This window comes from Catharus ustulatus, chromosome 5, assembly GCF_009819885.2.
Source record: "Catharus ustulatus isolate bCatUst1 chromosome 5, bCatUst1.pri.v2, whole genome shotgun sequence".
Lineage (NCBI taxonomy): Eukaryota > Metazoa > Chordata > Aves > Passeriformes > Turdidae > Catharus > Catharus ustulatus.
This window is the reverse complement of record NC_046225.1, coordinates 68,338,325-68,361,268: the sequence shown is the minus strand read 5'-3', so window position 1 is coordinate 68,361,268 and position 22,944 is coordinate 68,338,325. Positions and strand designations below refer to the sequence as shown.

At 35.2% G+C, this 22,944-nt stretch overlaps 1 protein-coding gene across 1 annotated transcript in view; it reads right to left on the bottom strand.

Annotated features, from left to right (window-relative positions):
- Positions 1–22,944, bottom strand: part of POLN (DNA polymerase nu) — an 89,301-nt gene that overhangs the window by 6,398 nt on the left and 59,959 nt on the right. The window contains exons 20-22 of the mRNA XM_033060967.1: positions 20,818–20,928; positions 17,028–17,106; positions 6,337–6,404 (exon numbers count right to left, since the gene is read on the bottom strand). Of these exons, the coding sequence (XP_032916858.1) occupies positions 6,337–6,404; positions 17,028–17,106; positions 20,818–20,928 (258 nt within the window). The remainder of the gene's footprint in view (positions 1–6,336; positions 6,405–17,027; positions 17,107–20,817; positions 20,929–22,944) is intronic.

Sequence of the window (22,944 nt, the reverse complement as noted above, 5' to 3'; positions counted from 1 at the left end):
GTTGTTGTGCCTGCATTTCAGCCTTTTGAAACCATTCTTTTGCAAATATCAAGAAAAAGCAGTTGGATTGCCATTCCTGTTCAGTGGTCTGCTAAGACTGTAAACAGTGAAGAAGGAAGCATTTAAACTACATTGCAGCCTTTGCACAAAAATAAATAGGTATAGTGGCTGAATACATTTAGGCTACAAATTTAAAGTTCTAGATTTTGGAGAGACAAAATTCTGGAATAGTCCTTAGTGGGAGTAATTTTTCATATGAAGATGATAATTTATAAAAGAGACCATATGGCATGGGGGTATGTAAGCACAGGAGAGGTCCCTTTTAGTCCCATGCACATAATATCTGATTCTCCCACTACTTTCTCAAATCTCCTTGAAAATTTCCCTCTTTCTCAAGGCTTAGAATAAATAATTAGACTGTATCTTCAATATAATCAGACAACTATTTCTTCTTTATCTCATATACATTTTAGAGTGTAGCCACTAAGAAATAGAATTACAGTGTTTAAATAGATCTGTCTCTACCAGTCTTAATTTTTTGCTTCTTTTCTAAGATTTAGACTGCAGACTTTGGGGATAATGATTATTTCTGTTCAGTCAAGAATCTAGTATATCTGGGGCACATAAATTATTAATTTAAATATGTTCCTTTGCAGCCAGCCATATACTGCAATGGCATATGTAAAATGCTGTTCTCCTAATCTTTGCAAGTTATCTCTCAAAACCCATAGCTGGCAATTAGGAGAATTGTTGATTATACTCATCTTGAAATGCTTTGTCAGTGCTAAATATGCAAGCTAAAATACTATGTACTAAAAAAATGGTAAGAGCAAAGGTAAAAGATTATAGAGGAACTGAAATTCTAACATATGTTTTAACATATATTAGATTTTCTTGATACTGATCAGAATAAATATGCTTATTGAAAGTGCTGTGAATAGAAACAAAGATAAGACACGCATGCCTGCTGTGGAACAAAAGCTTATTTGTCCCTATCTAACTGAAGACATTTTTCAAGTGCACTCACCTATGAAATTATAACTCCAGAAACATGTCAAAGCTGGCCAGACATATGATCTATGGAACAGGGATTTTTGCAAATTGAAAGCTATCTAGAGGCATCTTTAGTTTACGCATCAGTGTTTTTCAAGTTAGAAAACAGCAGCTCAGAGGACAGAAAATGTCACTAACTTGTGATGACCAGTTCATTCTTTTGTTCTCCTGTTACTGCAGTCCCCTTTTGAACATGTGCACATTTTTATGCAGCCACCTCAGTACCCAGTAAGCACAAAATTGTAGCAGAATAAAGTGAAATTTCCTGTAATTTGTATGTGAGCCAAAAATGTGTACTGGCAGATGTTAAAGAAAAATAAAAGATACTGTTCTTTAGGTAGCAAGTGATCTTAATACCAACATAAATAGGTTTAATTTATATTGATTTTTGGTGGGGGTTTTTTGTTGTTGGTTTATTTTGTTGCTTTTGGGTTTTATGTGGGTTTTTTTACTGGTCATTTCAGTGCTCTTTAATTTAAGTACTTCAGCTGAAATATTTTATACCTGGTAAAATATTAGAAAAATTACTTCAAACTCTACGTTGTACATGTACCAAAAATAAGAACAGATTCAGAAATTCTTTAATTCTATCAATACTGTATAGTTATAAATGGGTTCTAAAAAAAAAACACCTTTAAAAATTACTCTAATGCACTGTGATATTGAACACAAAGCACTGGAATACATATATTTCTACAAAAAGATGTTATTTCAAGTACCAAGTATCATTCATTTAATTATCACTAATGGATGCAATCAGGCAGACAGAAAGGCATGGAAGAATCCACAGTAATTGCCACTGGCAAAGTTCACCTTTCAAACCCACCAGCTATTTATGGAACCCACATTAGAAGTCAAATTCTACAGTTGTAACTACAGGTATCCCTGTACTGTAAAAAAAAAAAAAAATAGATATTTTACTTTTCTTCACCATGAAGCGTATTCCCCGTTTTAGCTGTAATGCATTCAGCATAATCCAAGGGCAAAGAGGCATTTCAAGCATAGCCTGGAGTGTTAGAAACAGTCCCCACAAAATAAAAAATTGGGTTCTGCCATTCCTGAATACTCTCCAGAGTCTCTACACACACTCACAGTCTGATTTGGGGGCAGAATGTCTACCTGATTACACAGACGTCAGGACTCAGAGATGCTGAGCCTTCTCAGATCCAAGAACCCAGTTTTTGGCATTCCCATAGTATCATCTGCCTTTCAGCTTCCTGGGCTGCTGGAGAGCTCAAGATGTGAGGAAGCCAGACAGGCAAGCTGGCCAGAAACCAGGCAGATTATTGATGGTAAAGCTGAGAGTCTTCTGCCCAAGCCAAACAAATTTCTGCCAAATGTTTTGATTTGAACTTCCCAAGCACCCTCTAATAGGAAATTAGGATTTTAAAAAGCTCTTCTGCTGTCATGTTCTTGCCCTAAACAGAGAATTAAGGGAAATAATATGCCATATCTTTGATGAAAATGGCACCATTCAGAGTAGTATGTGCTTCATTGTATTTCAAAGTATGTCAAAGCTTGGGTAGTCAAAACCCTATTATAAATACATTATGTTCTGCCTTTTCCATTCAGATTGAGCCATATGTGTACTATAAAATTGTGGGTGATGGATTCTTTTTGAAGAAGGTATTCTTCCAAAATACAGATAAGACCTTGTGATGACCCACCTCACACAGTACCTAGTGCAGAAGTAGACCTAGAAAAAAAAGAACACTTATTTGCTTGCCTCTTGTTTATTAGATTCAAAAGATTCCAAATTATCTATGCAGTATCAGATGCACTATAAATGGAATTTCCCTATACAGAAAATTCTTATTGGAGTATATGAAGTCCTAAGCAAGACTAAATAAAGTGCCAGTATTACGATTGCTTTTGCTTCTAAGACTCTCTTGAATGGCAATTTTCAGCTGCCATTCAGGAGAGTCTTAGAAGCAAAACGACATTTTAATGTGAAGCAATTCAAAAGAGACTCTTCCATCAGGGAAATCTGCTGAGAAGGCTTATATCCTGCACTATGAGCTAATGAAATAATACTATTTACCTTTATGTTCTTCACTCATAAAACTTAAAAATATTTTAAGTTTCATGTCCATTCTACAAGCAAGAGAAAGGAGACATATATTTGTTGTTGCTTTCCTGAAAATGTAGATCAGAAACATGACTGGAATCAGAATGCAAACACACTGAATAGTAGGCCAGTACTTCTTGAATCACATTAAATGCAGGAGAATAACACAGCACTGAAGTGTAATCCATTAAAACCTTCAAACACTGCTCTTTAGCTTCAAGTCCACGTCTTTCCCTTTACTGAGCTTTGTGACTGTACAACTGAGATTTCTCTCTGGATCATTAAACGGCAGGCTGGAAAATGCAAGTCAGCAGATCCTGCAATTTAAAGTTTCTGAATGGACAAAAGCTCATTAGATATGTAAAAACAAAGCTGACAGCTAAAGAATATTGGCAAATAACAGTAAGAAGAGTAAGCATTTTTTTTAAAGGGTGAAAGAACTTTAGGTAAAGAGATGAAAACCATATTTGGACTTTCAAAGCACTTAAGTGAACTAGGAGCACACATTCTCCTGACACTTCTTTAGTTTAATGCTCAGATATCTAATCTGTTACCTCACTTAACTCCTGAAATAATTGGAAAGGATTAGGAGAAAAGAGTGTTCTTATTTAGTTTCATCTGAAAGGAATCTAGGTCAACTGTTCTCAGGTTGCTCTGTGATGTGAATTGGACTGGGACAATACCAAGACCTGCTTCAGCACTACCTCTGCCTGCAAGTGAGGTGCCAGTGTGGATTCACCCTTTCCCTGCCTATTCAGATCAAATGAAATCCTCATTAACGACTGAAGAATCGCCATCTCTGTACCCTTTTAAGACACCTTGGATTAGTTCTTCTGCCAGTAACAGAACATTTGCAAAAGAGTCAGGGAGGTTGAAAGGAACCTTTGGAGGTGACCTGGGTCCAGCCCTGCTGCTCAGAGGGGCCAGCTCAAGCTGGTTGCCCAGGACCTTGTCCAGATGGCTTTTTTACATCTCCAAGGATGGAGACTCCACAACCTCTCAGGGCAGTTTGTGCCACTGGTCAGTCATTCCCAGAGTAAAATAGCATTCCCTGATCTTCAGAGGGAACCTTTTGTGTTTCAGTTTGTGCCCATTGCCTTCAGTCCTGTCACTGGGCACCACCACTTCCTCTATGCCCACTCCTTTTAAGATACATCCATGATTAGAATCCCCTGAACCTTCTCTTCTCCAGGTTGAACCAGCCCCAGGTCTCTCAGCCTGCCTTCACAGAATAGATGCTATGTTCATCATCTTTGCCACCCTTTGTTGCACTTGCTTCAGTCTGGTACTGGGGAGCCCAGAACTAGATGCAGTGATCCAAGTAAGGCCCTCCTAGTGATGAATAAAGAGGAAGGAAATCAATGCCTCAGGCTGGTCTTCTGTGTTAAGAATAAGACAAGTTATCACTCTTCTGTTCTGATGGGAGTATATCTGAAAGTTCCTGCAATGCAGAATTTTCTTTTTTCCTTTGAGTCTTAGGGCAAAGTAGAGACAAATTGAAAACACAATCTTCAATCAGCAGAATGAAACAAACTTCCATCTTGAACACTTAAGTTTGGAGCCTGTGCTAAAAGCAATGACAATTTCCAAGGTATCTCAAATATCTAGACTGCCCAGGTCCATTTTCTAAAGGTCATCTTAGAAACTTCAATTATAGGCTGATAACTTTGAAGTGCAACAAGGAATTTACAGGTACGTTTGTTCTGCACCTTGCAGCTAGATCTGGAGATCAGCAAACTAATTACTATGCAGTGCATATGCTAAACTTGAGTGTTTGAACTGCACTCTTTTTGCATTTTCAGAAAAAAGCCTCCAGTCATCATGTTTCCATAGTGGGATAATGTATCACTATTATTCATATGATAGCTAGAGGTTTTTTCTGTTATACTTGAAAAGTATTGATTTTTCCAAATTTGCTACAAATTCAGACTAGTAATGGAGATCTGAATTTGACCCAATGGGGGCAGAATCTATGATTTTCTATATGTATAATCAGCTATGAATCATTTTTATCTTTTGGGTATAATATCAGCTCCATACTTTATGCAAATTGATGCAAAATAAGATAATAAAATCCTTCTATGCTGTCCTGCAGATGTCTTTCAATACACTACGCTTCTTAACTCTGAAACTATGTCACTTTTAGACATTGCCTTTTCTGAACAGATATTGCAATCTCCAATAAATTGTATGATGGTTTTTAAAATTTAAGTCAGAATTTAACTCCTGCATTTAGAGGTCAAATGTTAATATATTAACTTAATTCATTACAATGCCCTGAATATACTGAGCTGAAATAGTTCCCAGGTAGTTTGTTTAGATTAGATAAGAGTTTTAATGTTCTCATTTTGAACTAATACTCACAAGAGGGATCAGTGATGAAATGAGACTAATATAGCAAATTGCATTGTTCAAATGAATGCGGCACAGGAAGGTGAAATTAATTTTTTATTAAATAATTGTACTATAATGAAAGATATTTCTTGTATTGGTTCATTTAAAATATTTGTGACGTTATGCTAATTAGTTTAGCCAAACATATTGTTGAGCTTCAAACTAGACCAAGTTTGTCAATAAACACTTGGTGCCTACAGGAATAAATGCACTACTTGCTGGAGAAGAGAATCAACATCTGCTATGTGCCCTCGCTTGCTTGCTAAATTCATACCAGATGCTGAGACAAACTCTGGCTCAGGGAATAATATCTGGAAGTAAGCCAGATGAGAGGATAGAAACATAGGAATGAACTTTTACTAACCTTAACCTTGAGAGTGCCGTCATAAAGGTTTCTTAATATAAAAAAGCAGTAAACTAACTTAGAAATTACAGTATGGTATAATCTTACATGTAGAATTGAATACTTCTTTATGTAATAGCCCCTTATCTAAAGCACTTCAAACTGGTTTATTTCCTTCTAAAACCTTGGAGGAAATATTATTTACTTTTACAGGAGTCACACAGTGGGTGATGAAATCTTGATAAAAAACTAAATACAAATAACTAGGGTAATGAATTCCAAATGAGTATATCACATTTTATGTACATAAGAGCCAGTGGTGGAAAACATTCTGAAAAATCTGCTTAGTATACATTTTCTTAACTGTGAGAATCAATGTGCTTCTTCTCGCTACATTAGCTCTTTATTCTCTGAGAAATCACAGGATATAGAGAGTAAAAATGGGTGGGAGAAAAAGAGTAAGACAGATTGTATTTACCTGAGAATTCCTGGATTTGAGAATCTTCTACTTCAAACAACAATTCATCATGGATCTGGGCAATTAACCTGAAAAATTTCAGAGACATCAGATAACATATACAAAAAAAAATTTAACAGTGCTTTCCACTCATGGATAAGTTAACATGAAAATAAACATGCAAAGAAAATAAAAAAATCATTAATGGACTTCAGAATTGCCCCTCCCTATATTAGGAAAACAAAAAGGCTATGGCTGTAAACCCAATTTGTGCTTGCCAGTTTAAAAATGTCATTCAGGGATTTGATGACATGACAAGGTATTACTTAAAACCAACATAATTTGCAGAAAAAAATGCAAGAAATTAAGGACACAGACTATGTTTTGCTAATTCAGCTTGTTTTTTTAAATTGGATGTAAAGAAGAAAGTCTTCCTCATGAGGGTGGTGAAGCACTAGAACTGGTTGCTCAGAGAATTTGTGGATGCCCCATCCTTTGCAGTGTTCAAGGCCAGGTTGGATGGGGCTTGGAGCAACCTGGTCTAGTGGAAGGTGTCCCTGCCCAGGGGGTCTTTATGGTCCCTTCCAACCCAAATCATTCTGTGATTCCATTTTTTAAATTAAATATCACTTTTCTTAATACCTCTTCTTAATAACAGCAGTTATTCAAGTAAATAATTCTTTACAAATGGTTGAAACATCAGTATGGTTATGACTTATAACTTTTCACAGCTTCTTAAGATAGTTTCATGCTGCCTTAAATTACAATGTGACATTGACTAACAGTGTGGTGAGCTCTAATAATAGATCTTAAATTATTAGTCACTTACAACACAGTCAGAAGCAGAGTGAAACAGATTAACATATTTTTAATAGGAAATTAGGACACAGGACAAAAAAAAGAAATATATGAAAAGACCAGGATCATCTCTAGCAAGAGAATACAGTTTTATGAAAAGTTGTAATTTCTAATTCAAGTAAATTAATTAAAGCAAGAGTGTCCTCATAACCATTGAAATGACATGCAAAAGGTATAAATCAGAACAGTGAATATTAAAGATGAATAAACAGTCAATCAATGGAGTAAGTGAAAATAATTGCATTTATTAAACCAGTGTAATAAAAACACAATAGATTGGTTATTGTTTGTTCCAGAATAGTGTCTCACGCCTTCAGACAGGATTAAAGCGCCATATATTCTGAATATTTTGTAAGGAAGAGTCCTTTCTTAGAACAACTTACAATAAACATAAAAACTTAATCATAAATTTATCAGGATTTAGGAATGAAAGAATTGGATTTTCAAAACCTCTCAGCATTGTAACAACTGATCACCTCACCTCCACGCTAAAAGTGAAACAGGAGGATCAGGGTTGGACCAGAATTAAGTGCTACCTTATGTGTATCTGAAAACTTGTGGAAGCAATGTAAACTAACTAAAATTTTCAGCAAATTAGACTTGATACAACTCCACATGCTCCAGTTCACCTACTGAAGGCAGCCCAGCTCCTTTAGCTTAGCTCTCCATCTAAAGGACCTGTTTCACATCATCCTGAACAGCACAGCCCATCAGCTCCATTGCATTGCCAGTTAACTCAGGACCTGCACTGAACTGCAGTTACACCTGCCCCATCTTACACATCTAATGATTAATTTGAAGTTCAGGACCATGTTCTGTCTGCTAAATACAGAACTAGAAGCTGGCATTAGTGGTTCTCTGTCTAGCTCTGCTGCTGTCCTAACCATTGCCTTCAGTTAGAAAATGGAAATAATATTTCTGAGATGTAAAAATGAGTATTTCTAACACATTTTTATTTTCAAATTAAAGATATTATGGAAGATTTAACACTAAAAATGATTTCCTAGACTGATGGCAATACATGAAATAGTACTCCCTATTTCCTCCTTAATGTTCATCAAACAAGATAGATATTTTTTGATGATGCTTTATCTCTTTTTCTTACATATTTCACAATAATTACTTCTGGTCTTACAGTACAAGGCCACCTGTATTTTCTCAGGTTTGCTTAACTAATAACACTTACATGCAATATGCTGTTCCACGAAGGAAGCATTCAATTTGACATCAACAAAGATGAAAGAAAAATATCAAAGCCATTTGTACATTCAAAATTTACAGTTTTCACCACTCTCCTGCATGGACCCACTCAGCCACTGCATAGTCTGAGTGAAAGAAGTTTGAAAAAGCCCCTATACTTTTGCTTAATAGCTTAATTGAATCCTCCTCACTTTGAAGAAATATTGCAATAGCAAGTTCCTCTCATTATCTTGTGCTAAAAGGTATGGCCAACTGGATTAGAAACTGCAAACCAGGCAGAGACTAGTATATTTTTAATTCTACAGATTGTAAGAACGCCTTTGATTTAGAAACTAGTATTTTATTAACTATGTTCTTGCCTGACTAAAAATTAGGCATCATTTTTTATGAGTACACATGTGATTGCCTTTACTGAGAAACGACTTGCATCAGAGCATGACAGAGGTGTGGAACTAGAAACAGTGCTACAGCCTGACTCTTCAAATGCAGAAATAATTCTGTGGCTGCCAGTCTGAACATGGCTTTTGACACGACTTCAGTGTGCCCAGCATACAACAGCCATCTTAAACTATTATGCTGCACTATAGAATTTTAAAAAGAAAATATTTTTCATTTTCTTAACACTACATTGATCATTCTTCCAGTTTCCTATACAGCAACACAGAGACTAAATTCTCAGGCCTCCAATGGATGCACCCAGTTATTACTACTATATCATAATAATATTAATGAATTATATATGCCAAAACTAATTAAACTGTTCTCAAAAGATTTTTTCATAGTATTCTATTTATGAAGCCATATTGTTAGAGGATACTTTTCCCTAGTATGAGGCCAGCTGTCTAATAAAATAACTAATAATGATTTTGTTTGTTTGTTAAATCAATATATTCCAGGTCTGGACCTGGAATTGCAAGGTTTTCCATGACTACTTCAAACACCTAGAAATAATTACACTATTGCACTGACCTCAACAAAACAGCTGTTACCTTGTTAGTGAGCAAATACACTTTTCTTTATCATTAAAGGAAACAACTTTCTGTCTAAACTCAAAAAAAGAGCACTGTGGCATGACATGCTGCAGACTCCAGTGTAGGTGTATTCACTAAAAGAGGCCAGTGTAGGAGAGGGGGGAAAAAGCACAAGATTGTCATAGCAGTCTTCTTCAGAAGGAGATTTTTAACAGTGACATGCAGTGCTTCAGGATGTTAGAATGTGCCAAGAGATGCTCAAACTAATTAAATTCATGGTTCTTCTACAGACAAGGGACTAAGGCTGGTTCTGACCTAGATGTACTGAATTCACACTTGGAAAATCCCAGCTCTGTGTCTTGACTTTTGGTGGTGCCACTTCCCAAACAGCTACCTGAAGTTAGACAGAGATTAATGCTCTGTACATTTGCTCAAGTTTTTGCACCACCAGGGCAATTTTTACTCCTGTTAACGACACATACAAAGCATAACATGGTTTAACTTTCCAGACTGGTCTGTAGGAAGATAATATAAAATATAAAACACCAACAGTTTAGTGGTGGACTTGGCAGTGCCAGGTTAACAGTTGGACTCAATGACCTGAGAGGTATTTTCCAACCTAACTGGTTCCATGATTCTCTATTACATTGAGCTGTCTGTTTTAAGAATTTTAATAGAAAATAAATTAAAATAAGGTTTAAAACTGGGCAACTGGAAAAGCTTTAAAAAAGAGGGTTTGATCATCATGCATAACATAGTAGGATTCAATGATCTTAAAAGTCTTCTACAACTTAACTGATACTATAATTCTGTAAGGATTTGAGGGAACCTTTTTCTGATCAAGAGTCAGGCTGAGAGCCCAGAATAAAGTTTAATACAACTTCTGTTGGAAATTCCTGTATCTTCAGAAAAAAAATGGTGCAGGACAAGGTCACAGGTCTGATTCTGAACTACAGCACTCCAGTGTAAAATTTCCACAACAAATGATGTATTTTATTTCTGACTTGAAGATATACTGAGAATTAAGCCATATCTGAACAAGAGATTTCCTAAAGCAAAAGGACCTTCTTCGGAGAAGGAGCAAAGAAGATGCATTATTTGAAATCCATCATAACTCAACAGTTTGAGTAAAAATTATAGTGGAAAAAAAAATCTTGAGAATTTAAAACAATGTTAGTAGTTAAGTATTTATATAAGAACATAAAAAATACAAACATTAAAGAGTTATTAAAATACACCATTTTAAATAGGACACTAATGATCACTTGGTAGCATAAAAAACTTTGAAATACTTTTAAAAAATATTGTCTAAAATATTATCTAATTTTTTTTTAATATTTCTCATTTTCTATTTCCACAAGGTTATAATTTTATTTAAAAAAGGACTATGTCTCTGCACTGAAATGAAGGTCATACAACAGTATGAGATTTTATATCCCAAATATGAATATCTTTGTCTCTCCTCCTATGTTATTCCCCTTTTTTGATATAATCAAATCAATCACTAAAATAATAATCCAACTAGTAACCCCACATACATTTTTTGTTTTGAATTTTAAACCAATAAAAGCCTAATGGGAGACTTCAAAATTGCAGATATGGGAGTACACATTTAAAAGCTTTGTATATAAAGTTTAAAAATAAGCCCATAAAGCATAAAAACTGTCAAGTTGTTAGGAAAAAAAAAAAAAGATAAAAACAATAAGGTATTTTGAAATCAGACAAATGGTGGAACATGGAAAAAAAAACAAAACCCAAACCATCAAAATCAAAAAACAAATGGTAATGTGCTTAAATATGTTTCAGGTTTTTTAAATGAAAAAAAGAATTTAATCACTTGAAAAACTGACACATTCACACTTAATAAATTAATATTAAATAAATAAATAAATAAATAAAATAAAATATTGACTTAAAAGGCATGTAATGAAACACTTTGCCAGAAAAAGCCAGAATGGCTGCTCATGTAACAAACACTTGCATGGATTTCAAGAACATTTAGAAATGATGACATACAATGCTTTTGTGGGATGACTTTTAAATCTTACGTTTCAGAACTTAGACTCATCCCCACAAGCAGAGGAAGATGAAAAGACAGACAGGCCACTCTACTACAAATCTTACACCTCCCTCCTGAAGCATCTGCTACTGACCACACTCAGTGATACTGGACCAGATGGAAGCTGGATTCCAATTCCTCCTAGAAATATCTACGTTCCCTATACTGAAACACTATTCATTTCTTTTCTGATACTACCAATGCTACCTGTTGTTTAATTGTGCCACAGTTTCCTACAGAAGCCTACAGATTCCAGTGGACAGAATGCCTTTTGTCATGTAAGTAAGGAACAAGATTATTAGCATATTATAATATTTTTAGACTTTTCCCTTTTAAAAACATTTTTGAAGCTGCAGCTATGTGGATTCCTAATGCTGTAATATGAAAGTTATAGCTCAGGATACATCGTGCCTGAATAGATGTTACTTGCATTAACTTTAAGCTACCTCTTTCAGTGTTTTCATGATAAAGACCAAATTATATTAACATTTTAACTATAAAAATTCAGCTAGCCTGTGAAATGGGTTTTCTCAGCAGCTACATCATGAAGAGTGGAAAACTGAACAGATGGCTAATTAAAGATAATAGAATTTTTGCATATATCCAAAATGTTTGAAAACATACTAATCTAAAAGGTGACCTATAAAAGAGTATTATAAATGAAATATATTTATTTGTGTTGAGTGTCTTAAAGGAATAGTGAAAAACCTGCTACATCATGCATATCCTTTTTTGGTTGTGATATTTCAGCATATTAAATATACTTGGCTCTTTCTATAAAGAATAACTTACTCTGACTTGCTCTGGCTCACTGAGCATGAAGTGCTCAGGTAACAGCTCACCATCTTGTGGATACATGCAAAATACTGCTTTGAGGAAAGGTTGAGGTTGCTGGAGAAAAGTGATGATTTTTCTAAGTTACAGCTTGTATAGAAATTCAATGTTATTTGGCTACTTTGGGAGGCAAAGAGCTACCTACTGGACAACGGCTATGGAGAGTGCAATATGACCTCAGTAGTTTCCTTCTGCTACAGAAACAAAAGCATTTGTCTGTGAAACAATAATCTTATTCTCCTCTCAAGTAGAATCCAAAACTTATATTTTCTTTGTGGTTCAATTTCTCCAGTATTAGGCTAAGGATAAAAGTTAACCATCTTGCTAGAGTTAATACATTAAGGAAGTTTGGGCATATACTGAGTGGGAATTATGGCCAGAATACTACAGCAAAAAGCATTTTTTTGAAAATCCTGCTTAACTGCTAGAGAAGAAACATGAGTAAAACCAGTTCTTTAACTCTTTAATAAACAAGTAAAAGGACATAAGATTTATGCCCAGAATTAAAGATCAACACACATAGCAGCAGTAGTAAGAATTTAACTTACTGTATTTGTTTGAAACTATGATGTAATCAGCAAGTTGGGTTTATTAATATGCCCTCTAGTATGAATCTGAGAGATTATAAGCAGTTTATAAAGTAATAATTATTGAATCCCTACATGCCTCTAGATTCTTGTGTTGAACTAAAACTGAATCCACTTCAAAGAAATTAATAATTTGCGATTTATCACATGAACTTGTATCTGAAAAAAATCCAATACAAAAAAACAATACTTGTTGCTGGGACAGTTAGAGCTGTTTCTAACTAATTTAGCTATCTGTAGAAGTGAGTTGCATTTACAGCTCACCAGCTGTAAATCATTAGGTTGATTAAGGTGTTCATTCCTTGAGGAAGATATACAAAGCTCCAACATCCACTGCTACTGACAAGCAGTTGGGACCAACCAAGAAAATAAACCTGTTGCTTTTATTTGCTGGTGGTTTCTCCTTTTCAAATTACTCCTTTATATCTGGCCTGTGGTTGAACCTGTCTCTTTAACTAGGCTGAGAAGTAAAGCTGTGTGTTTGTGGCACAGGTCCAGTGCTGAAGGAAAAATAATTTCATGCAAAAGCAGAACTGGTGGATTCACACCAAATTACTCAATAGTTCTGTGAACTTGTTAAAATTCATGTGCATGTTGTTGAGATATGCAGAAGTCCATATAATACCAGGTAAACTCTGGGTCACATCAGTGCTTCTTCAAATAAAATATGTACAAGCAATGCTATAGGCAGTAATTCTTCCACAATTCTCCAGAATCCTTCTTTCTCACCACATTTCCATGTGACTGTCACTGCAGTGATGTTTTAAACACTGAAAATAACTACAACTGTCCATCTGAGTTCACCAAGTTTACCTTTGCACTCTTATCAGCTCCATAAATCTTTCTTTCAGCTGCTACTGTATGCCTTGATCTCATTTCAGAAGTTACTCTGCTATCATCTGTCTGCAGGAAACATTGTGTGGAGGTTCTGTGGATTGCATCAGACAGGTAAAAGCTGGCACTTCAATAATTTATGCTAGCAGCACATTTTCAGTGAGTAACTTGGCCAGCAGCAGCAGAACAACATCTTAAGAAAGACCCAGATAATATGGGAGAAGTCTGAAAAATTTTGATTACTTGTCAGCACCACACAAAATGCAGAGATATTAACACTGATGCCAGTAGTCAACCCATACTAATATTAGATCTGTATTATATACTACATTTAATACTACTTTTCCTGATTTCTGTAAAATTGCTTCCAAGTAATTGATTGACTAGTTACTGTCAACTGCATAAGCTGCTAGGCTGGTATTTGAGTTAAAAGACAAAGAAACATAAAGAGAAAAAATCAAACTGCAAGTTGACAGAATAGATCAGTCACAATGGAATATACTGTTTCATCAAGAATGCCTCTCTGATTAAGCACCATGAAAATGAAACTTCATCACCTTTCCTGACTTCCAAATACAGTATCTTATGTGCAAACAATAACTGAAAACCTACTGACTGCTTGTCACACAAAAATGAAGCTTCAGACTATTGGGTCAGAGCTTGCTCACTGCTGAACAGCCTCCAGCACAGGAACAATTAATGCAGTGTTGTGAGTGAAGACTGCAAATATACCTGTTAAATAACACTAAAAACTGTAAGACCTCATTTAGAATTATTTTTTATTTCTAAGACAAGGAAGACAAAATGTTGAGCGTTAGCCAAAACCTAGCTATGCTTAATAGGATACTGTCTCCCAGTGTAAATGTTCATAATCACTTGTAAAGCATGTAAAAATGATATTTCTCTTTGATATGCTGTTCAAAGCGAAAACCCTGTTTCCAAAATTAGAAATTCTAACAGGGAAATAAAGATACTTACAAGGGGATGAAGACAGAAGAAAAGATAGTAGTGTGCTATCTTGGAATGAATATGATCTAATGGAGTGATAATAGGAGATTGATTATATTTCTCATTTTGCAAGAACTACTGCACATTCCCACTGTTACAACAGCACCAATTATGTCCACGTTTCCTTACAACAATATTTTTCAAAAGGCTCTATGAAGGATGTTAGAATCATTATCCTGACCTGACTGATTAGAAAATCAAGAAACAGACCACTGAAAAAATAACTAACTGAATGTCACCTGGCAGACAAGCAGAAACACAGAATTTCGAGTTTCAGTCCCATATTCTTTTGGCAATATCCTTCTGATGTTTTCAAATGCCACTGTCCAAGCAAGGAAGTATTCACAGAATTTATAAAGGCATTGATTGTGCTTTTCTGACAAGCCTGGTCTGTAAGTACCTACTAAATATTACAGCAAGGAGCCATTACTGACTACTAAAACACTCTCCTCTAGCAAAGCCATCCAGTTGTTAATGGCTGGCAGAAGTTCAAAACCCCTGTTTAAAACAGTCTATCCTTTTTAAATGCTCTTGCAATGTTGGTCTTTCCCAGCTGTGACATTTATGATAGGAACAAGCAGGATAGGCAGTGATATTTTTCTGTTATCTGGTGTAGCCATTCCCCTATGCTTTCACAACACCAGGAATTTCAACATGTACAGCTCCAATACTTCCTCATGTCTGTTACCTCCTTAATCATTTGGTGACATTACTTCTTTAAAAGAAATAGTTTTGAGAAAGAAAAACTCAAGTAAAATTTTCTGTTGAGTGAAAAACATTCACTAGCTTAATCAGACATGACATTAGTAGTAAAAATCTTTGTCTTTCTTAGAATTACAACAAACAGAAAGTTGCTGAACCTAAAGATCTGTGTGCCAGGCAGGAACTACAGAATGTAGTATGTTTTTTGCCCTTGTACCACCTCCACTTGCCTCCTCCACTAAAGGCTGTTGGCTGCTCCTCTATCACTCATCTAACTCAGTTATGCCTGCTACTGCTGCAGAAATTTTCATCCATGCCACAGCTGACAGATTCTGGGCTCTTCATTCAACTCAGGTAGCAAAATGAATTATAATCAGTGCAGACAATCTGCCTGAAAGTGTACAATGCAATATGTGATAGTGCATCATCCAACATTTAATACATAAATGTATCAAGGTCTGAGCGCAGGCAGGATCTCCACCAAAGAACAATTTCCCTTTTCAGATTTGTAGTAGTGGGCTATTTTTTTTTTAAAATAGTGTAGTGGTATTTTGCTTAAAAAGTTGCAAGAACATTTAAGAATCACTCAGAAGTTGCTTTATTTTTTAGCACAGGAATGAGTCCAACTACTTTGAATTTAACAAACTGAACTTTTAATGGTAATTAAAAATTGTATTTTCAAACATTGATCAAATAAGACAACACTACTGTGTGTAAATGATACACACATTAACACACACAAATTACTTGTAGGGTTAGATAATACCTATAATTGCCAAGTATATTTGGAAGGACAAACCCTATTTCTTTGTACTGAGTTAAACACCCACAGAAATCCTCAATGCATAATTGCTACAGCTAATTATCATCCATCTTCTGTTATAGATGACAACAGAAACATAGATGTTCTGCACTACTTTCATTACTCTGCTTTTGTCTGAACTCCTACTGCACCAATTCATGTTCTCATGGATTGTTTGCTACAAAATCTTTGCATTACCAAAGATGAGAAAGCAGTTATTTGGAGTTTTATCTACATGTTTGACTTCAAAGTCTCTTTCTATTGAGCAAATAATAATGCTCACTGGCTGTCTGGACAAATTTCTCCACAGGAAAAGCAGACTTCATTATTTCTGCTACTGGCATAAAACCCTTTCAGGACATTTTGCGATCTCCCACCCAACTCTGAGTAGTCATAACAGAAGAGAATCATGATGACCAAGCTTTTCTTTAAAGAAAAGCCATCTATGCAAGAATAAAAAAAATGTTCATTTATTTTGCTTGAGCACTGGTTTCCTGATTCCTGTTTTTTTTCCCAGACCATTGAATGTTCAATTCCCACTGTACAATACACTCAAATACAGGAAGGATATGATCAGTGGGCTTGATTTCAAAGGTGCAGAACTACCACTGAATTAGATCTGACCGAGTTCAAATGACCCTGGGGCACTTCAACACCTTGGGATGCATTTACAGATCCAACCATTTAAGCACGAAGATATAACTTTAAATGCATAAAACCATTCCACATGTCCTTGCTTATCAAAAGATCCAGAGGTACATGTGGTAGTTCTAGAGCTGCTTAAAACACCAGAAACGTATGAACTTCAACTAATTTTGTTTTAAAACCTAACAGTTTTGCAGTCATTCATTACTAACCTGGCTGTTAAAGTTGGAGAAGTGACAACAGAGGCAAAAATCTTCACCATAGCCATTTTACAAAGATCAGCTGCAGAGCCTATGAAAGAAAGTGATCTGTTTTTAATTTAAAGCATGCAAAAGAAAAATGTTCGTCTTGGGACTATGGCATAGGAACAAAAAACATCAGAAGATTCTGAATTATAAGAATTTCCAAAACTAGCAGATCCAATTAATGTAATATATGAAACAGATTATAAGATAAATAAATAACAGAGGAAGTAATCACATGTTAATTAAACTAGAAAATAACAATATGAAATTATGTGCTAATTAAAGGTGAATTTGTCATTCATGACTATGCGTCGAAAAATTGCTTTCTATAAAAAAAGGTATGAAATTATCTATCGCTAAGCTTTAATTAAAATTTACCTATTAATCAATTAAAATTTAATGTCACAAAAGGTCAGAACATTGTTTCAGTGCTGCATTTCAATTTGGAGCCTTAATTTTGCACTTTTTCATATTTCCATGTGTATGTAATGTATATTCATTACATTACAGTGTTAAGAGCAGTGGTGCATAAAACAATGTCATGGCACAGAATAGATGACAAATTTCTGTTCATCCAGAGGCAAAATAACTCTCCAGGCCTGCATTTTGGTGAAGAGGTTTTTATGTTCCAAACATTTTACACAAAGGATTTATCTGATAAAATATAGAAACAATCCTTTGAGTACATGGTGGAAGTAATAATCCTCCTTGTCCCATGAAACATCCTAAATGTCCTAGATCATGGTCCTTTTTACAAGCCTGTCACTCAATGAATTCTGAATTTTTTCTTCCAAATGATTCAGCTGTCAGAATAGGGGCAGAGAACAGGTAGCTAGGTAGCCAAATGACAAAGTTACTCTGCTGAGAGGTAATCAGAGAATCACAGAATATCTCCAACCAGAAGGGACACAGAGATCATCAAGTCCAACTCCCCAACTCCCTGCTCCTTGCAGGACTCTAAATCTGAACCCTATGACTGAGAGCATTGCCCAAACACTCCTTGAACTCTGCCAGGCTTGGGGCTGTGACCAGTACCCTGAGGAGCCTGTTCCACTGCCCAAACACCCTCTGGGTGAAGAATGTTTTCCAGATATCCAACTTAAACCTCCCCAACACAGCTTCGTGCCATTCCCTCAGCTCCTACAGCTGTCACCAGAGAAAGGAGCTCAGCACCTCCCCCTCCAATGCCCCCCTTGAGTGCACTGTGATGAGGTCACCCCACAACCTTCTCTTTCCAGGCTGAACAACACAAGGGACCTCAGCTGCTCCTTGTAAGCTTTGTCCTCATGACCTTTCACTATCTTGGTGACTCTCCTCAGGACACCTGAGAGAGTTTGATGTCCTTCTTATACTGAGGCACCCAAAGCTGCACACAGGACATGAGGTGGGGCCACAGCAGTGCAGAGCAGAGTGGGACAATGGCTGTGCCTGATGGCCCCAGGATACAGTGGGCCCTCTTGGCTAGGGAAGAATATCTAAGAGAATGAGGACAAAGTCTTAACATCTTTTCTTTCTCCACAGTCACCTGTGACAAACTGCCTCCTCTGAACCCCATGCTGAGACTGTTTTGCTCATTAATTACCAAGTGCAGACCCTCAGCATCAAGATGGTGATGTCTGACTGCAGGTGCAGCCTCAAATACCCGCCTTGTTTTCCTGTTCAAATGGTGTGTCAAATTATTCCACACATCACAAAAAGGGACAACTGATATTAAAAGTAGGAAAGGATGTTTCAGCAAAGGTCAGGTAAATATCTTCTTAGTGATGGAGAGAATAAAACTATATTGAGCATTTAGTCCATCACAAAAGAGATGTTCTAGATACATTCTTTATGAAACATTGTAGAGTAATAAAATCTGAAAGACTTCTCAAAATAATTTTTACTGAAATATGATTTTTAGAAGTGTCCTATTTTAAATTTTTTAAAAAGAAAATAATTATAAAAAATAATTAAAGATAAAATGAACTATTCCCTCTATGGGGATAGGTACAGCTGAATAATAACTGGATAATATGCTGTACATTGGTTAAAACTATTGAACAGGTAAATATTCAAAAAGAGAAAAAACACTATGAAAGAAGTGTGAGAAACCCAATTGTGATAATTCAAAGCTGCAAGTCTACATTCCTCTCAATATTGTCATGCATCTGAAGTATTCTGCTATCAGTTGCTGCAACCATAATCAAAATGTAAATTACTAAAATTAATTAGACTATTAGGTTTAACTAAAAAACATATATTAAATGTAGTTTAGTACACTAAATGTGATAAAAGGTTTTATCATAATTTAGGAAGATTTTATAGTCTTCAAGTATTACCTTCTAGCTGAAATCTTAAAATTAAAACATCACAGTAGTCTAAATATGAATGTTTAAATAAATTTAAATAAAATTTAAATAATAACCTAAATTTAAATGTTTAAATAAAATTTGGGAATACTGAATATTTTAGAGTTTTTAATCCTTGATTCACCACACCTTTAATATTCCATTTTGAGTAACAATGACACTATTTTTCAGCAGATCTGTCCTCCAGTATCACTTGAACTGACATTGAAATCTGACAATTTTATTATTATAGGTACATAGAAATGAGTGTTCCACAGACAGTCCTGTGACAGCCTTGCTCCAGCTCTGGGTCAGATGGACACAGCAAATGCTGCTCACAGGGCTGTGTCTCTTCAGCAATGCTACACTGTGTGCTCTGCAGGACTCACAGAATGAGAATTAGCATTTTAGATCTGTAGGCTTCTTTGCAAAGACAGAACTTAAGGACTGTTAAACATGACATAAGTACTGAAGTCATTTTTAAAATGAAACTTTAAAATTAATAATATTTGGAGAGGAAAGTGATACTTTCAAAAGAAAAATTCAAATAACTTTAAAAGGAGCATGCCATCATCATGTCTAGAAAGCACTTCTTCCTCTCCTGTAAACTGTACAATTCCAGGACAACTCAAGAAAAAACCTGTCAGCATCATCCAATTAAAAAAATAATTCTTCTGAAAGACAGTTTGGTAGGAGGGACCTCAGTCTTGGGCTGACAGCTCAGGTTTTTTTTCTTTTGGGTGGCTAAATTCTGCACAAACCTGAGCCCCAAGCAACTTAAACAGAGTACGTTTTGCATCAGATTAACTAACATGTGAGCACAGAAATCATTTCCAATCTATATGTTAAATGTTTTTCTGTGGGAAAACCACCTTTTTTCTTGACCTCCACAGAATTAACTTTGAAAATTTCTGCAAATAATGAGCTGGATTTCAAAACAAATAATAAAAATACACAATTATTGTAACATTCTCTATTTCTGAAACTAAAGCTATCTGGCAAAATAAAAGCTGGAATCTGTAAGAAATGTAATCACAGAAATCCTTCAGGAGTAGCAGACTATAAAAACCAGAACGGAAAGAGTTTAAAGAAACAATGCATCTGAAGAACAGAATTCTAGATATTCTCTCTCTACATAGTCTGTATCAATACCTACATTTAACTATCACAGAGCACTCCAGTGTGCTAAAACATTTCTATTGTTACTGTTATTAATATTATCATTATTATTATATTATTCTGTTTACTGGCAATTTCAAAGGTCGATGGAATATATAATTTTAACTTCTTTTTCACAGTAAAACTCACGCCTACTCCAGTAGACTACTGGAATTTTCATTCTTCTGAGATTATCAGAGTGGTTGCCCACAAAAGCCAAGCAGGGATAGAGACAGGTGGGTAGACAGGAGGGTAGGGAGGCAGATCTTTACCTTGAACAACAAAATTGACAGCCTGCCTCTCTGCTTGAGTGCGTAGCTTGTAATCCTGCACATTGATATTGGCCAGTGGCCTCTTGCGTCCCATTATGGAAACCACGTAACCTTGCAGGATTTAAATAAAAATTACTGCCATGTGATACAGAGTGATTGCAATTAAATTGCAGAAATTCTTTTTGAAGATAATACAGATAATTGCAATTATGTGCTGCCTAAGTTAATTTCATATTTTGTCTCCTGAAAAGAGTCAGAGCTTATTTAAATGTTCAATGCTTATTGTATTTTTGGTTTGAGAATTATTTCATTCAGAGAACTGATACATGTTATACAAGGAAAACTTTTGTTCTTTAAGGCTGTTAAATTTTTATTAGGAATGTCTACTGATAAACCAGCAAACTCTCTCTGTGGGAGATTAAACTATAAATACCTAGCAGAATTAGCTATCTATTAGCAGCCATAATTAGAGCTTTCCACACCATGAATAGTTTACTTGGGAATAGTAAAGAAAAATCAATTTGTAGAATAATTAAATCAGTAATGAATATTTCCCAGAAATATAAAATAGGTTTTTTGGGGGAAAAAAAAGTTGGGTTTTTTCCCCCATTTTCTTTATGTAGTATTTCTGTGTTTCTTTCACAGACAAACCACCTTAACTATAGTGTGGAGGGATTTTTTAGTTTAAAAGACACCTAAAAACACAGTTAAAGCTTCATGTTAGGCCTAATGATGTATTTTGCTAAAAAAACCCTATTTGGAGGGCATGTGAGAGCAGTTGAGACAGGAAAGGAGATGTGAGGATCCTCTTGTCAAAATAACACGCACAAAACTTTAGCTTATCTTCAAAAATAAACTTCTATTCTTATTTTAAGGAAAATGAAAAATCATCCATGTTAAAAACACATCTTGAAAAATTTGTTCTTTATATTTCTGATCACCTTTACTACCCACAAATTGTCATTAGATACCATGGAAGTTCAGACTGACACAGTTTCATCTCCTCTGCCATGCAAGCACAAGTGGTGAGGAGATCACTGCAAACAGAAACCTCATTATGGACAACATGTATCCAGGCTTGTGTGCAGAAGATGAATTGATACAGTTTTCTGTGAATTAATGCATTTCCAGGAGCACTGATACCAAAAGCACCAGTTTTGAAACAAGGAACAGAACTATCTGGAAGTTAGAGCATTTTTTGGAAAACCAGTCTTCCCAATTTAACTAATATTTTCCATGAAGAACAGTATTTAAAGATGGAATTCTTGAAACATTGTATTCTTTGGTAAAATTAGACTTTCTGTTTATTTTTTCCTTATTCCTGCGAGGTGTGACTCCTAACTGAGCAGCATTCCCAAACAAACACCTTCATTCATGTAATGGTGGAAGAGAAAGTGCCTGGTGTCAATGATTAAACTGAGAATGCATCCCTGAATGAGGTCTTAATGTAGTCTTTTCAATATATCAATAATTTCATAACAAACAACAGCAGTATAGTAATATATACACTAACAAATATCTTTCTCATAGAAGAATTATTTATATGCTCATCATGTCTACATGGAGTATCAGACATTCATAACACTTAAATAATATTAGTCAGGAAGGTGCTCCTCACCTTTGAACTGCAGATAAGTTAAGAAAAATTACCTTCTAATGAGCTCAATAAGTTGGAATGTTTTTGTTGGAAAGTTAGAATCCAGGGTGGATTAACAAGAAAAATATTAAATAATATTGATCTGCAGCAGATTTCTAAAGCTTGTACAACCTAAATAGATTGCTTTTCTATCTTTAATGGATAAAAATGGTTGATAGGCAGGAGTGTAAGAAGGAGTAAGAAGTAATTAGACAAGTGTGCTTTGATGACTTGAAAACATTAGTAATGACATTCCTGTCTACTGAATTCATAAACCAGATTCTCTTGCACAGAATTCTGTTTATTGAAATTCATTCCCTTTAAAGAAAAGAATGCTAAACTATTTTAAATATATCATAAATATATAATAAATGCATAATATTTTACTAGGTATGTTATGCTGGGCTTAATTACAGCTAAAAATGGATGTTCAGTAACTTCACTTTTCTTGAGAAATACTAATAAACAAAGGAATGCAAATGTGTGATACA